Here is a 15,607-nt window from a genome sequence, read left to right on the forward strand (position 1 = left end):
TAACACAAAGTACTAAGAGCATCAACTTAGTCCTCCCTTATGATGTAAATTCTTGAGAGTGCTTGCATGCAGTGCCTTCTGCTAAGCACAGCCTGCATCTGAAATACTGCAGAAGTGGCAAGAGGGCATCTCATTGAGGGGAGGCAGGATTGGGTCTGGAAAGTCAAATCAGAAAGTCTTCTGGTTCAACGTAGTGTTGGATTGGTTCCCAAGGGGAAATCCTTGTAGATCAATGAGGGAGGTTAGCAACAGCAGCACCAAGTCTACTCATGTTTCACTTGAAACACTACAAAAAATGTTTGTTTATAGTGGAGTGTATGTATGGTGTTTCCTTCTCTCTTTTTTTTTTTTTTTTTTTTTGAGTGCTTCAAGGTGAAATCTCTATGCAGCATAATGATCGTGTTTCTCAAAGAGTTTAAGTACACTTCTGGGTATTCCAGGTGTTCTAGGCACCTAATAAATAAATAAATTAATTAATTAAAAAGCTCTGTGATAGCATTTTATGCTTTATTTCATCACATTCATATACATATATAACTTACATAGGTATATATGTATACTTTTGTAAGATATGTGTGAATGCCTAGGCATACTTACAACATTTCATGATCATTCTGTAGGGCGGAGGGGTCTTTCACGAGTCTCACATTTCTGTAGTCTGGGTAAATGTGAAAAAACAGGAAGCTCTGACACACTGTAAAAATTCTTGAACTTTCATTTTCTTTTGGCCGGGGAGGGATCCATCTTGCCTTACTTCGGGCACGCAGTGTGGGCTATTTGTGTACACAGGTTGGGATACAGTCCATGGAGGAAGTGTGCTGAAATGGCCTCAGATTGTATTTTGTTTATGTTATTTCACTGTCCTTGAGTGGCCATGCTTTCAACAAAATTGTTCTCAAATGTGTACTTTAATTTTTAGCTTTATATATATATATACAAATATATAAATCCATGTACTTATTTCCACTGGAAAAGAAACAAACAGAAAACAAAATAGATAGGAATGAAACTTTTGCCTTACAACATAAAGCTTTGTTAATGCCCCCTATATTTATAACTGTTTTTTACTGGTCATTGTGCCTCATCATCTTCAGAACAAAGGCTGCAAGTTTTCATCACAAACACCAGAAAAGTGGTGATCTTCTGAATGTGCATTAAGGCTTGGTAGTGTTCTGGGATCCCAAAGGCAATGACCTTCTGGTCACAAGAGGAAGACACCCCATGTGCACAGCAATTAAATGTAAAAATTCTCTCACATTCACTCCGCTATTTGAAGAGAAGAAAAAATCTTCAGTCTGAAAACATTAAGTATTCGAGGAAAAATACATGTTTGAATGCGCTGAAGAGTATCACAAGAGTATCTGACTTCTGTGTCACTACAGTCCAGGCTGTATATGTCACATGTTCTTATGTCAGTCAATGTTGCCTTCGGATGTGAGCCTGCAGCCAATGAAACTAAAAGAGATCCCTGTCATTGGATTCAGGAAACCATATTCATTTGGGTAACTTAGAGGAGGATGTGGGAGATGGGGAGACAATCTGTTAAATCTGGAAGTGTCAGCCTGTTAAATGCAGAAATGGAAACAGCTCAAGGATACAGTTAAATACACAGCAGTCCTTCAGAATTGGGATTATCTTTAGCAGAGAGTAACACATCCAACAGTGGTCCCAAAATGTGGCCTTTGGTCATCAGTCTGTACTGGTGCTCCTTCGTTCCCCATCACCCAACATAAGAACAAAGTGTGTTGATAGCTCTTCTCCAAGCAATGGGCCAGTGAGAGCTCTGACAAACACTTAGCATTGACTTCAGAAAACCATAGAAGAACAGGAAAAGGAAGGTGGTGGAAAAATCTCCTGCACTGCTTCTTCTGCTGGGTTGCCCACAACACTACTGAGGATGCACTCTGATAGCACTGATCTCCATGTCCTACAGGTATCTGAAAACAGTGCAAACATCAGCCTCTTCAGATTTGCATTCAAATATAAACCTCGCAGAGAAGCCATTTTGGTTAGGCAACAACTTGACACGTCCTGTCATTTTATAATGTGTATGGAAGACTGCTTTTCCCTAATGTTGAAATGCATGAATGCATTATGATTTGTTCAAATGAACAGATGCATTTTCTTCCTTTTATTCCAAATCTATTATTTTTCCCCAGAATACTGATAATAGATTTAAGATGAGATCACTTACTGCACATACATGGTGGGTGGTTTCCAAATACCACACCAGTAGAAGGACAATAGCATCCTAAAAAAGGAGCATTTTTTATTTATGAAGCACCAAGAAATATTGGGAAATGCAAATGAAGGAAAATAGCAAACGCCTTTGGCATGGATAATAAAAGCACATTTATAAGAGTATCTTTCGTCTTAAATGGAAAGCCTAATTCAACCTTTAATACGAAGCCACCACCTACCCCATTTTCTTATTTATAGTATTAACATTTTATTAAAACAATATATGGTACTTTATAAACTTAATCTGGGCATACTTCCCCCAAAGTATCTCTGGAATTTGTCATGTATTTGCTAAATGGCACCTCATGCTGGGATTCCCAAAGTGTTTGGATGACGTGCCAAGCACACCTTACAGCAATCACGTAGATTTTAACCAAATTCTAACAAGTTTGCCTTACAAATTTGGACGTGCTACAGAAATACACCACAAAGGGTTAGAGCATCACCTAACTGGAGAGCCTTGGCTCCCATCCTGCCCCTGCTCTCTCCCAGTGCTGCTCCAGCATCGCTCCACCCTTGGCTTGGAGGCTCAGCAGCCCCCAAGCAGTCCCTGGGAGCCTTTCCGCACAGACCCATCTGACTCTTGCTGTCACTCATCCCTGGATCTGCGTCCCACTTCTCTTCCAGCTGGATGCAAAACAAGCGAGCTCTATCTGCAGCCCAACAAACCCTTCCCAGCTCTTTCCCAGGAGAGTGGGAAGTGGATAACAGCATGAAATGTTCCAGGCTAATATTACCATCCAGCTTCACTTTCTAAAACAATTAAAGCAACGTTTTCCTACTGTTTTCTGCTGCACATAATCAGTGCATGTAAGCAAACTCCTGTTTACACACACGAATCCCATTTTGTATGTGCAAATGCATGCCTGCATGCAGACTGCATGGGCTGTTTGCTCATGGGTACAGTTGTTTGCGTGTGTCCTCGCCAAGGCACGCAGTTTGAAATATTTGTCTCTTGACTTTTTCTGCTGAGAATAAGCACAGCACATCTTAGACAGAAGTCTGCTTTTCAGAGTGCTCAAAGTGACCAGGATAGGCTTCTATGGCAAGTGCGTCCTTAACCACCGTGGCATCACTTTTGTGATGTTATAGAACAGTTTGAAGATGTTTATTGATTGGCATCGATGTAATTAACGTGGAAGCTCCTGTTCTTCAAAGATGAATACCTATTTGTTAATGCAGTGCTCCAGAGCTGTGAGCATACAGTTATTCCAGCAAAGAAACTGGCAAATTCCACAACATAAAGAGCCAAAGGGTGTTGGGACCACACAAGGGCACCTTGTTAAGGCTGTAAGGGGTTACCTTTGTGCCATTCCCGTTCTCATTGACAATCATTGCCACTAGAATGGATTCATGTTGTGCCATTTTCTGTCCTGACTACAATCAGAATGAAGTTTTCAAATCCCTGTCTGCTCTTTGATTGGATTGTCATTCCCCCTCCCCCTTTTAAAGCTTGGCAGCAGAACAGTAAAATCGACAGAGAATCAGAATATCCCTTTTGGCCGGCAAGCTTTTGTTCTCCATTTGCCTTTACAAATCTTACCTTTTGCCTTCCTCACACCTTCCAGAGAGGCTTTACAGGGACCGGCTGCAGCTCTCCTGCCTTATCCTGAGTGCTGAACTCTTCGCTGGCCATGGTTGGGTCTCTCCATTAGGTGGCATTCGCTCCGGTTCCCTCTTGCACAGCACACGGCCCCCAGCAGCCCCCTGGCGCTCTCCTCGCCCCACTCCTGCATGGTTCCCACCCCCAGTGCTGTGAGCTCCGCAGGCCTGCCAGCATCCCCTGCCAAAACCTTGCAAAAATTTGCAAATATATACATTTGTGTGTGTGTGTGAATAATCTTTTAAAGCACACAGTTTTCTGTGATATTCTAGAACTGCTTTCAGTGCATAGAAAGAACAGTGCATATGCTTCTGTGTTTAATAGAAAACACATGTACAAAGCCAACCAAGTAACTATAAACCAGTGTCCAACATTATTCTGCTTGCTTCAAAGAGGAAAGATGTTAAAAAGTAAGAGGAAAGCAAGTCTTTCCTTATCTCCCTCCTTAATGAATCCTGAAACAACAAGGGGAAGGAGAAGGAGAAGGAGAAGGAGAAGGAGAAGGAGAAGGAGAAGGAGAAGGAGAAGGAGAAGGAGAAGGAGAAGGAGAAGGAGAAGGAAGAAAAATGAAAAGAAAAAGGAAAAGAAAAAGAAAAAAAGGAAAAGGAAAAGGAAAAGGAAAAGGAAAAGGAAAAGGAAAAGGAAAAGGAAAAGGAAAAGGAAAAGAAAAAAAAAAAGAAAAAGAAAAAGAAAAAGAAAAAGAAAAAGAAAAAGAAAAAGAAAAAGAAAAAGAAAAAGAAAAAGAAAAAGAAAAAGAAAAAGAAAAGGAAAAAGCACATAAAAAAAAAAACCATAGAATCATAGATACACCTGTATTTTTCCTTCCTGCAGAAGGTGACTCAGGGGATTCCCAGGTCCCTGCATGATAAATAGAAATGGGAGATGTGAGGTGTATGGACTGCACTGGTGAGGACTGCTTTATGCCCCAGCACTGGGGAGGCTGAATCCAAATGCTGGAAATGAATGTAAAACATAAATAACTTTCCAATATTTGTTTCTCGTGTTAACTTTTGAAACAGAAATCACTCCCTAATTCTGGGGTTCGGATTTCTTCATACACCCTTGGGTTTGCCTAGGGGAGAAATGCAGACATAAGGAAAAAAACAGTAGAACCCTTCCACTTTCATTCAGAGTTATAGGAAGAACTCAGCACAAAGTTAAGAGGGGAAAAAACAGTTATGAAAACAACGTGTCCGTGCTGCCCTTTGCTCTGAACACACACACACTGTTTACTTCCTCCTCTTCCTGAGGCTTTATGGAAGCTTTTTCTCTGCAGGTCAGACCCCCAGCTGTAAGGACCCCAGCTATGTCATCTTGTGGCTCTGGGCACAGCACAGTGCTGTTGGTACTGCTGTAGCCCAGCATCTGCAGCACCCTTCCTGCAAGAAATGTCTCCTACATAGGCTCCATTTGCACTGAAGATTTTCAGAACGATTTCAACTTTGACCCAGCAACCCTGGGAGTGCAGCTTCTGCCAGCAGCTGTAATACTGCATTTTCCAGGGAGATGAAATGGATGAGAGCAGTCTGCCCATCCCTCCCTGTCTGTCCCCCAGATCTGTCCCACCCACTCAGCTCTGCAGTTCTGGGATCTATGAGCCAGTGTCAATCAGGAGAGGAGCAGAGGTCTGAAGGATATACTCATGCCCTATCTTCCCTGCAGGGGCACAGCTGTAAACAGGATGACCTGGTTACACCCTCTGCTTTCTTGTACTTGTCAGGAAATGGGATGAAGATAAGGGCACAAGTTTCAGTATGAAATAAAGAGGAGTAAAGGAGGGGACAGCCCAGAGAACAAGAGATGGGCAATGGCAGGAGGTAAATGCCATCTTTTTAACTAGGTGATCTTCGAGATCCCTTCCCACCCAAGCTGTTGTATATGATTCTATCTTTTCCAGCAACTCTGCTGCCTTCTTTCATGACCCTCCAGCACAAACAAGGCTGATACACACCAGCCTGGCAGCCTATGTATCTCACAATTCACTTCCACAGGATTTCCCTCAAAATGAAAAGCAGCACATTTCCCCTCTGTTTACCTGGCAGTGCCCTCAGGATGAGGAGCTCCAATACTGCTGTTCTCATCCCAGCAGCATCCATGCAGACACCAAGCTCAACTCCTGGTAGGGCCATATGGGGACGCATCTGCTCTCCTGTGCATGCTGATGGCATTTGCCACGCAGGCACACTCCAAGCACCGGAGTGACTTCCTCAGTCTTGTTCCTGAGTATTCAAAGAACACGAAGCCACAAATCAAGGAGCTCAGTGAACTCAGTGCCTGGTTTAGAAGTATCCAAAACTTGAGGGCTGCTTTCTGTGCACTCAGACACTCGCTCACATTTAATAGCAATTGTGAAAGGGAAAAAAAATGCTCTGACAACCTCACTGCAATTTGACAGCTCTCACTGAAAACCCAGTGGGCTGAACTGCCACAGTCTATTACATCACACATTGCCTAAGCTCACTCAGTCTTGCAGTAATTACAGAAGATAAATCTGGCTGTGAAAATGGCTTTTTATCAAGAGGAAATTTGATGATAAACATAACAAAATGCCTCCTGTCTTATGACCTTTCCTTAATGGCATATTAATACACTGATTTTTGAGATGGTATCTTTTACCTGTGAAAAACTGGTAGGTACTGATACCTGGAAAAAATAGGAACATCTGATTGCTCCCCGTAATCTCATTACAGTCCCCTTAAAAGCACTGAGGTTTCTGCACAAGCAGAATTGACTAAAGATCAGAGTTCCCCTGCACTCACTGAAGTCACTCGTGTCTAAAAATGTCATGGTGTCTTTACTATGATTGTTAGCTTAATGAAAGCCAGTGCAGGATCCTTGTCTATTCCTTCCAGAATAAGTCTTATAAGCTAGGCTGAGTCTGCTGGGGATCTGAACTACAGAACACCCCCCTTGCAGTACCTGGACTGGGGGTGGGGTTTTCTGTAGCCACACTGAGAGTCTGAAGCTGCAACTGCTCCAGTACTGCTCTTCAGGATGGAATAACAGTGATAGGTTGTTTAAAAGCTAACTATACTGGTGAATAACCAGAGTAACAAACTTTTGTTCAAAGGTTTCTTAACTCAAAGCAACCTGCATCAACTGCATGTGTGGTTGGCCAATTCTGGCCTATGTTTCACACTATTTGAGAATCATAGAATCATAGAATCGCTAAGGTTGGAAAAGACCCACAGGATCACCCAGTCCAACCATCCACCCATCACCAATAGTTCTCACTAAATGATGTCCCTCAACACAAAGTCCAAACATTCCTTGAACACCTCCAGGCTCGGTGACTCCACCACCTCTCTGGGCAGCCCATTCCAGTGCCTGACCACCCTCTCAGAGAAGCAGTATTTCCTAACGTCCAGCCTGAACCTTCCCTGGCATGGTTTGAAGCCATTCCCTCTAGTCCTATCACTAGTCACACGAGAGAAGAGGCCAACCCCAAGCTCACTACAACCTCCCTTCAGGTAGTTACAGATAGCAATAACGTCTCCCCTGAGCCTCCTCTTTTCCAAACTGAACAATCCCAGCTCCTCCAGCCAGGAAGATGACTTGCAGCATGAAAACGTCTTTGATTTTCTCTGTTGCTGCCTCCTTCTACTGAGTGCTCCTGCCTTTGTGGACCTGTTGCTGATGCAATACACAAGTTTTGGCTGGTGGATGTCCGTTACCTATAGCCGAGTAGGGCTGGGGCTGTGCCATCAGATATTCAACAAACAACAGAGGCCGGCACACACATCAGCCAACCCACTCAAACCCATACCCAGCCCATACCTACGTCTGTTGTTGGTTTTGTTGTTGTTGTCGGCTTTTTTTTTTTTTTTTCCACCGCCCCTTCGCATAATTAATATATTCGCGTTTCCTCCCACTCTCCCAATGGGCTACCAGCTGCAGCGCTCCTGAATAGCGAGCTTAATTGTGCTTTGTCATGCAGAGTACCTCCCTTTTCTATAGCAGGTTCCAAAGGGGCCCCAGCGGAGGTGGCGGCGGGCGGGCGGGCGGCCCCGCACCGCTCAGGTAGCGCCCGCGGGGGGACCGATCCCACTCCTGGAGCCCCTCCGCTGTCCCACACGGGGCGATAGAAGTGGGACCCCGCGGGCGAGTTTCGTAGCAAAGAGGAGCGATGGGGGCTAACGGCAGAGCCCGGGCTCGGGAGAGATGGGCCGTTATAGGCTAATCATATGTCCTACAGGAGGTATAAACAGAGTGGAGCGTGGGCTGTGAATATTCACTGCGAATTACGGCTAACTATTATTTGGATAGCAAGATTTGGATCCCGCTGCCTCTGCCCGTTGACCGGCACCTCTGCCTTCACAGTATCTCTCTCCCCGTCTTGTTTCTTGTTTTGACAGTTTGAATCCAGGTCTACGCGACATAGAAAGCCAATAAAATTCTCATTTCATCGTTAATCTGATTCCTTCGCGGGGCGGGTTGTTACCCTCACACCTGCGTGGCAGGGTGTAATTCCATTAATAATAATAATAATAATAATAAAACCAACATATTCATTGCGTGTCTTTTCCCCGATGATATATTGTGAGCAGTGTGAGTTAAAAAGAGCCATTTATTCACACGGTGAATGAGTCTGCCGGGAGCCGAAGACTTCACCTGCTTCCTCTGTCAATTAGGAATGTATCGAAAATTCTACCAGAAAACGAGTTAAATTAACCGTTGGCTAATTTCCTTGTGTCCCTCCTCCGTAATCCCCCCTTTTCAGCTTGCCCCAGAAATTACCACATGTTGCAAGGTTCAAATAGCGCCTAATGAAACAGTGACTAAATGGTTCGCTCAAACTCACAGCGAAGCCCTTTCGCTGTGCCTTCAAAGCCTGTGGGGCTGCAGCGGTCGGGGGTCCCTGTCTTAGGAAAGAAGGCGGGGGGGGAGGAGAGCGGGGGGGGAGAAAGAAAGAAAGAAAAAAGCAGAAATGCTCGGTGTTGGCACAGAACCCTGCCCGGCCGCACAGCCCTCCCGCCCCGCCGCACACGGACGGGAGACTGGGACGGGCGGGGGCGTCTCGGGAGGCGCCCTGGGGACGCGGGGACAGGGGTACATGGGGAGCCGGGGCTCGAGGACAGGAGGGGACAAGCGGACACGAGGGACGGGGAGCGCCGGGGGCCTCCCAGAGCCGCGGGGGGGTGCGCGGACGCGGTTTGCACTGAAGGTCCCCATATACTGCAAACCTCGGTTTTTCTAGAGGTCGCTCGGTCCGGGGACGGAAAGCAAAGCGAGCCCCAGGGCGAGCAAATAAGTCCCGGGCGGAGTTTTGCCCCTCGGCGAGGGGCTGCGGTCGCTGCCCGAAGCTGTCGCACCGCCGTATCATCTGCTGAAAGTCGGTGAATTCCCCGAAGGGAGCGGAGTCACTTCTGTGAAGCGGTGAGGCTAATACAAAGTCATCAAAGCACTATGGTTCTTGTCTTTAAGTGACAACCCCCTTTATGGGACTGCTTGAAATACGCCTCCCGCTTTTCAATGTCCCTCTATCCATCTTTGTCTGCTCTTCAGAAAACCAGACAATATACAGCAAAGCCTGGCGAGCTCCCCACGCTCTGGCTTGGGCAGTGCCAACGTTAGCCTTGAAATTGTCACTCCTTCATTAATCTGCAAGCAGTCTTTTTGCCAGAGCGCACAGCACACGCTGCCGATCCCTTTGGATTCGCCCGCAGCAGCCTTCTCCCGGGGCGCTGCTTCGGGCCGTATCATAGTGCGGGGCCGTCACCTGCGGGAGGAGCGCTCCGTCCGCCCCCTCGGGCCCCGGAGAAGGGCGGTTCAGTGTTTCCTCCCCCCGGCGAAGCGCTCTGCTCTGCCCGGTGCCCGTCGGGTCGCCGCCCTCGGGGCCGCCCGTACTCGGCGCACCGGGACGCGGCCGGCGGCTGTCCCCGGCGGTGGTGCTGAGCCGCGCGGTGCCGGGGCAGCTGAGGCGGCGGCCGTGTGCGTGTCGCTGAGCCTTCCTTCCGTCGCGGTTCCTAAAGAGTGGTTGATGGATCGCTCCCGCGGGAGCGCTAAATCCGGCCGCGTTTGCGGCGCCTCCAAACCCCGCCGTGATAAGTGTCGAAGTAAGAGGGCAGAGTTCGCTGTTCGTTCAGTGCGGTTGCAACGAGGATGGCACGGCACTGAATCACGGAAGGAAAAAGCTGCTGACTGGGTTCTGTCCTATGGCCCTTCAACCTATGGCCCCCGCAGCTCCCGCACCCCCTCTGCTGCTGTCCCTGCCCTCGGGCTGCCCTGGCAACGCCGTTTCCCCTTGTAACGGCCTTTCAGGGTGCGTCAGGGTACACCTACGGCTCTGTTCCTGTATGGGAATGGGGAGAGCTCTTCTCACATCGGATGCTCACTTTGAAATCAAACAAGTGGTGATGGCAGCAGCTCCCTCAGTCACACAGCTTGCACACTGAGTGTACCTCACTGTTCCCTTTCAGTCCATGAACAGTACACGTTACCATTCACACTGCAGGTGAGAGAAGCTTCTTTCTTTTCCCTCTCACTTTTAAGAGATTGTTAAATACTTCAAGGAAGTATTCCCACATCTCTGGTGCTGAACTCTAGAAGGAGACAGAAACACCCATTTGTTCCCTGAGTTACTCCCACAGAGCTACACCGAAGACAGACACATCACCCTGATGCAGAAGGGTGCAATGCTCCTCAGGCCTGGAGCTCCCTGCTGCTTTGGGACACCGGTGACACTGCTGTGATATCCACGGTGCCGGTTTCTCCTCTTACAGCTTCCAGGTGGGAAAGGCTCAGTGCGACTTTAGGAGCCGGGAGGTCCTCTGTGAGGAAATCGTAAGGCCTATGAGAGGACATAGCTGGACTAGATGGACTAAGAGGTTTTTTCCAGAGTTAATGATGTTACTTTTCTACAACGTAAGGGAACGGCCTGGGCAGTGAAGGGAAGGTCTTTGGGGAAACAACATGCCCTCCCTGTTCAACCGGGTGCTGACCTCTGAGCAGGCCCTCGTCTGTGAAACAGCAGAGTGAGGTTCTGCACTTATTTCCCGATCCCAGGCTGGTTGCCATCCCTTCCCAGCAGGATCACAATGCTACCCCAGGCCCTGCAGCTGGCACAGGCCGTGAGCAGTCCAGCCCGGGCCCTCTCCTCCTGCCCTCAGCATCTCCACCCGGCCCTGGGCAATTTCTGCTGAGCTGCGTGAGGTCTTCTTCCTTGTTTTCTGATTAAAAGCAAGGCAAGCACTTGGAATTGGAGCTTTGAGCTGAACTTCTGAGGTTAAGGATCAAGCACGGAAAGTGTTTGGGGGATTATTTTCCTAAAGGCTCTACATTGGATTCAGGGGCTGAAGTCAGAAGTGTGGATAGAATCAGCGAAAAACCCACACTGGGAAAGGTGTAAGTGGGGAACAGCACAGCGGGAGAGGGGTACACTCGTCCTCCGGGACAGGAGGAACCAAGAGAAAGTTATAAGCAGATGCGCTTGGCACTGAGCAGCTCCCCCTTCCACAGAAGGGGAAGCTTCTTCCCCCTTCCTCGGGACAGCGGCAGCTGTCTGTCCCCGTTCCCATCCCCGTCCCCTTCCCCGACGGCAGAGAGCTGTGGCCGGTCTCGGGCCGTCCTTTCCCGGCCTCGTTCGTACACCCGGCTCCACTCTGCTGCCAGAGCTCCCACCCCACCCCGCCGGAGCCGTCGGTAGAGGAGAGCCGCTCGACTGCCGGTGGCGGAGCTCAACTGAGTTATAGCGGAGTTGGGGCACACGGAGCCGCGCTGTCCCCGCGCCCAGCAGCGCTCCCTGCCCCGGCCGCTGCTGTGCATTCGCTCGGGCAAAAGTAGTAAAAAGGGAAAAGAAGAAGAAAAAGAAGAAGAAATTCTCGTCCGGTCTCATTTATTTAAATAAATATAAATAGAACTTTTATATAAAACTATTCACAAACAAACCGACGGCCCGAACCCAAGCGACCGGTGCTTTATTGCCTTCCTTATTCACTTTCAGAAAGTTCGTCCAGGAGGTTCTCAGCCTACGAGTTCTTTTCAGGTTTTAAAGTCTCGGCTATCGGTCCCAAATACTTCGGGAGGGTTTTTCTTCCTTCATACCGCTCCGGGGAGAGGCAGGGAAGACCTCCTGGCCGGGTCCGCGCTCCGAGCCGGGCAGGGCAGGTGCCCGTCCCAGGGTCCGCACACAGCGCCGTGGCTGAACTCCCACCGCTGAGCACACCGACGGCCTCTGCCCGCGGGCTCCGACGGCGTCGCCCGAGGTGTCCCCGCCGATTCAGAGCGGGGAGATCTCCTTCTCCTCGGTGGCCGAGGATGGGGACAGGGACTCCTCGTCCTCCGACCTGGGGAAGTGGCCCTGGCCCGTGCCGCACTTGCAGCCGCCGTGAGAGCTCCGCGGGGCGCCTTTGCCCTCCTTCTTGTGCTTGACGCGGCGGTTCTGGAACCAGATCTTCACCTGCTTCTCGGAGAGGTTCAGGTACGTGGCTATCTCGATGCGGCGCAGCCGGGACAGGTACATGTTGGACGAGAACTCCCGCTCCAGCTCCAGGAGCTGCGTGCTGGTGAACGCCGTCCGCATCCTCTTCCCGTTCTGGATCTGACTGGAATCGGACCCTCCTTGGGAGGCAAGCGACAAGTTAAGCGGGGCGGGGGAAAGGAGAAAAAGGAGAAAAGAGGGACACCCGGGGAAGGAAACCCGCCTCAGCCTCCCCGTCCCCCGGCCGCGGGCTCCTACCCATGCCGAGGCAGTGGAACCTCCGCGGGTCGCTGACGCTGTAGGCGGTGGCCGCGCAGGCGGGGGGGTGATGCGGCGGGTGCCCCAGGGCGGCGGCGGGCACGGCGGGCGGCGGGGGCTGCGGAGGGGGGGCGGCGGGGCTGCCCCGCGGGCAGCACTGGGCCTCGCCGGCGGCGGCGGCCGCGGCAGGGGGAAACTGGCCCTTGAGCAGCGGGATGGCCCCGCCGCCACCGCCGCCGCCGCCGCCGCCGCCGCCGCCCCCCCCGCGGGAGGAGTGCAGGTGCGAGGTGACGCAGAGCGGGCAGACGCAGAAGGCCCCGCTCTTGCGGGACGGGCATCCCGGGCCCGCCACCGACATGACGAGGGGGGACGGCACGCCGAGGGGGATGAAGAAGTCCTGGCCGTGGTGGTGGTGGTGCTCGGGCAGGGCCGGCAGCGGCCTCGAGGAGTCCTTGATGATTAAGGAGTCCACATAGAAGGAGCGCGACATCGCGGCGGGCTGCGTTGCTGCCGACCGGGCTGCCACTGAAGTCCTGGCGAGGCGAGAAGGTGCTTATGTTGGAGAGGCGAACAAAAGGGTCCCCGGAGAGGGCTGGTCTTAAAGTCCCCCCGCCTGGATCCCCTGCGCTAGGGGTTTTATATCAACTATTTAAACACGTGATGGCTGAAAGCCTCTCGGACCTAAATCTGCCCAGCTTCTCAGGCCGGCGGGAGAGGCGGCGAGGGGAGGGGGAGGGGAGCGGGGAGAGGAGGGAAGGGGAGGGGGGCACCAAGTGTGCGCTCGTGCTTTTTCGCTGCCCGATGGCTTCAGTCTTTGCCTTCGTCCCAGACAAATTGTGAGAGCGCGGGAGCCGGGGAGGGGGCGGCGGCCCCGCATCCGTCCAGCGGCAGAGCCGGAGGGGAGATTAACTTGCGTGAAACCGTGCGCTGGGATCTGCCCGGGAGCACCTCAGCATCCCGCACGGAGAGAGCGAGGGGAGGGGAGGGGAGAGCCGGAGATGCGTAGGGAGAAACGGCGGCGCTGCCCTCGCGGCCGGGCCGGGGCTCCCCCGGGGCACCGGGAGGCCGCTCCCGAGCGGAGGTCGCCGCTGTGGATATAGGTAGGGAATTCGGGATGGGGTGCGCCTATGTGTGTCCATAAGCACTTCTGCTCACAGGGTTTGGCGTTGGTTGTTCTTGTTGTTGTTATTATTATCACTTCGCCCTTCTCACCCCATCCGAAGCTTTCTCCAAACCGGCGCTGAGAGCGGCGGACAAAGCCTTCCCCACCGGGACACGTCTCGGCCCAGCGCTACCACAACGGCACTGCCCCGCGAAGCGCCCGGCCGCTCCGGGATCGGCTCGTAGCGCTGCTGAGAGGCTGCCGTGCCGGGGCCGCTTTGATGTGCACCGAGTGTGCTGAAGCAATCATTCAAAGTAAAATTGGATAAACAGCTAAATACGGTCGGTGGCTCCCGAGCATTTCAGATCGCATTAAAGAGCCGAGGTATTTGCGGCATATTACGCGATTTTCCAATGACCTGTTTTATGGGAGTTTAAGAGAGAGTCCTCGGCGGAGGAAGGGCGATCGCACTCCCGTTGGGCAGATGCGAGGCGGCATTTGGAAGCGGCCGCGCATCCCGCGCCGCTCGGCTGGCGCAGGGGAGCGACAATTGTGCTCTAAGGCAGAAAACGCAGAGCACGGCTGATTGCCGGAGCTCGGCCCGGGAGGAATCGGCAGCCTTCACGCCTTTAGAGGCGGTTGGCGTGCGCAGAGCAGGGACGCGGACGTCCCCCGTACCCCTTCGCCGTTTAAAGCCAGAAAAACACCACCAGCGACTCCGATAGCGCTGCCCGCCCTCCAGTCGGGGTGGTTCTCCCTCGGCCCGGGGCTCAGCGCTCTGCCACAGTCCCGTCAGAGAGGATACGGGCGGCCCCGGCTCCCCTCGACGGCCGCGACGCCGCGGAGTTTTAGGGACGCTCCGCAGCCGCGAAGTGAGGATTTATGGATGGCAATTAACGTTTTATGAATTGCAGCTGAGGCTGGTTATGGAGCTATTTGAATGTGATTAGAATTCAATTAGAAAGTGTTTACCGGCCGGCGGGGCTCCGGAGTGTAAACAGACAGCTATTCCAGCAATGCGCTAATCCCGCGTCTTGTGACAACAATTAGGGACCGGCGGCTTTCGGCGGGTCAGCTCCGACCTCACCTACATCTCCCCAAACCGCTGCCGAGGCTTCGGGGGCGGCCGGAGCCCTTCCCGAGGCTCTGTAGTTACGGTCCCAGGGCGAACGCAGTGGGATCGCTCGGCTCTCTCCGGTTAAATGCAGTTTTGGCTTTTCTTTTTTTCTTTTTTCCTTTTTTCTTTTTTTTTCCTTTTTCTTTTTCTTTAGGAGAAGCTACTTAGAAAGAAGGGCGTCCGGTGTGCGTGGAAAACCTCAGTGCGCAGCGATGGAGCGGGGCTGGGAGGGGGGGCTGCCGTAAGCGGGGCGGACAGCGAGAGTCGGATCAAAGTTGCGATTTCTAATTGTTATAATAAACCAAGCGCGGTGATAAAAGAACGGAGGGGGGAAAAAAAATAGCACAAAGCAGATCTCAGCCCTGAAAGCAGGAGCAAGAAAAGAAGTCATTTGAGAGCAGAGATATCCCAAACCAGGCGGAATGATGTAAGGCGTGCGCCTACATCACATCGGCCTCGTTACGATTTTATTTTTCAATAATTCTGTCCGATAAAATTTCATTGTCCATTAAGTAATCCCCGAAATGAGAGCTCTTATGAGCCTATAATGAGCTCTAATTGCTACGACTGGGAGAGCCACGTGGAAGGATTTAGAAGGTATTAAGCGGTTGGGTACAGAGCACAGGCTGTTACCTAGCCATTACTTTCATAATTCAAGGAGAAAATTAGTCCTTTTAAGGGAAAATCCTTTGATTCCCTTCATTCTGCTCGGGGTGACAGAGTATAGCTTTGTCTGCCTTTAGTTCAAGGCAGTGTAACAAATGAGAATGTAACGAAATTGCCCCCTTTTGAAAGTGGAGCAGTTCAAAAAGAACATCAGAGCCGCTCCCCCGGCCCGCGGAGCGCAGCGCTGGGCGCAGGTCCCTC

At 51.1% G+C, this 15,607-nt stretch overlaps 1 protein-coding gene across 1 annotated transcript; it reads right to left on the bottom strand.

Annotated features, from left to right (window-relative positions):
* Positions 1 to 11,736: 11,736 nt before the first annotated feature.
* LOC107056377 (GS homeobox 2-like) lies at positions 11,737 to 13,044 on the bottom strand. Its single transcript, XM_015301409.3, has 2 exons — positions 12,522 to 13,044; positions 11,737 to 12,403 (listed from the first exon to the last, which is right to left on the bottom strand). Exons 1-2 carry the CDS (start codon positions 13,009 to 13,011, stop codon positions 12,063 to 12,065), a joined length of 831 nt encoding a protein of 276 aa, XP_015156895.3. The 5' UTR covers positions 13,012 to 13,044; the 3' UTR covers positions 11,737 to 12,062.
* Between the last annotated feature and the right edge of the window lie 2,563 nt (positions 13,045 to 15,607).

Source organism: Gallus gallus, chromosome 4, assembly GCF_016699485.2.
Source record: "Gallus gallus isolate bGalGal1 chromosome 4, bGalGal1.mat.broiler.GRCg7b, whole genome shotgun sequence".
Lineage (NCBI taxonomy): Eukaryota > Metazoa > Chordata > Aves > Galliformes > Phasianidae > Gallus > Gallus gallus.

What these genes read in the sequence shown, in the direction of transcription:
- LOC107056377 (XM_015301409.3), bottom strand. Translation starts at nt 13,011, where the DNA reads ATGTCGCGCTCCTTCTATGTGGACTCCTTAATCATCAAGGACTCCTCG. An exon ending in GTTCCACTGCCTCGGCATGG is followed by an intron (nt 12,404 to 12,521) that starts GTAGGAGCCCGC and finishes TTGCCTCCCAAG; the next exon opens with GAGGGTCCGATTCCAGTCAG.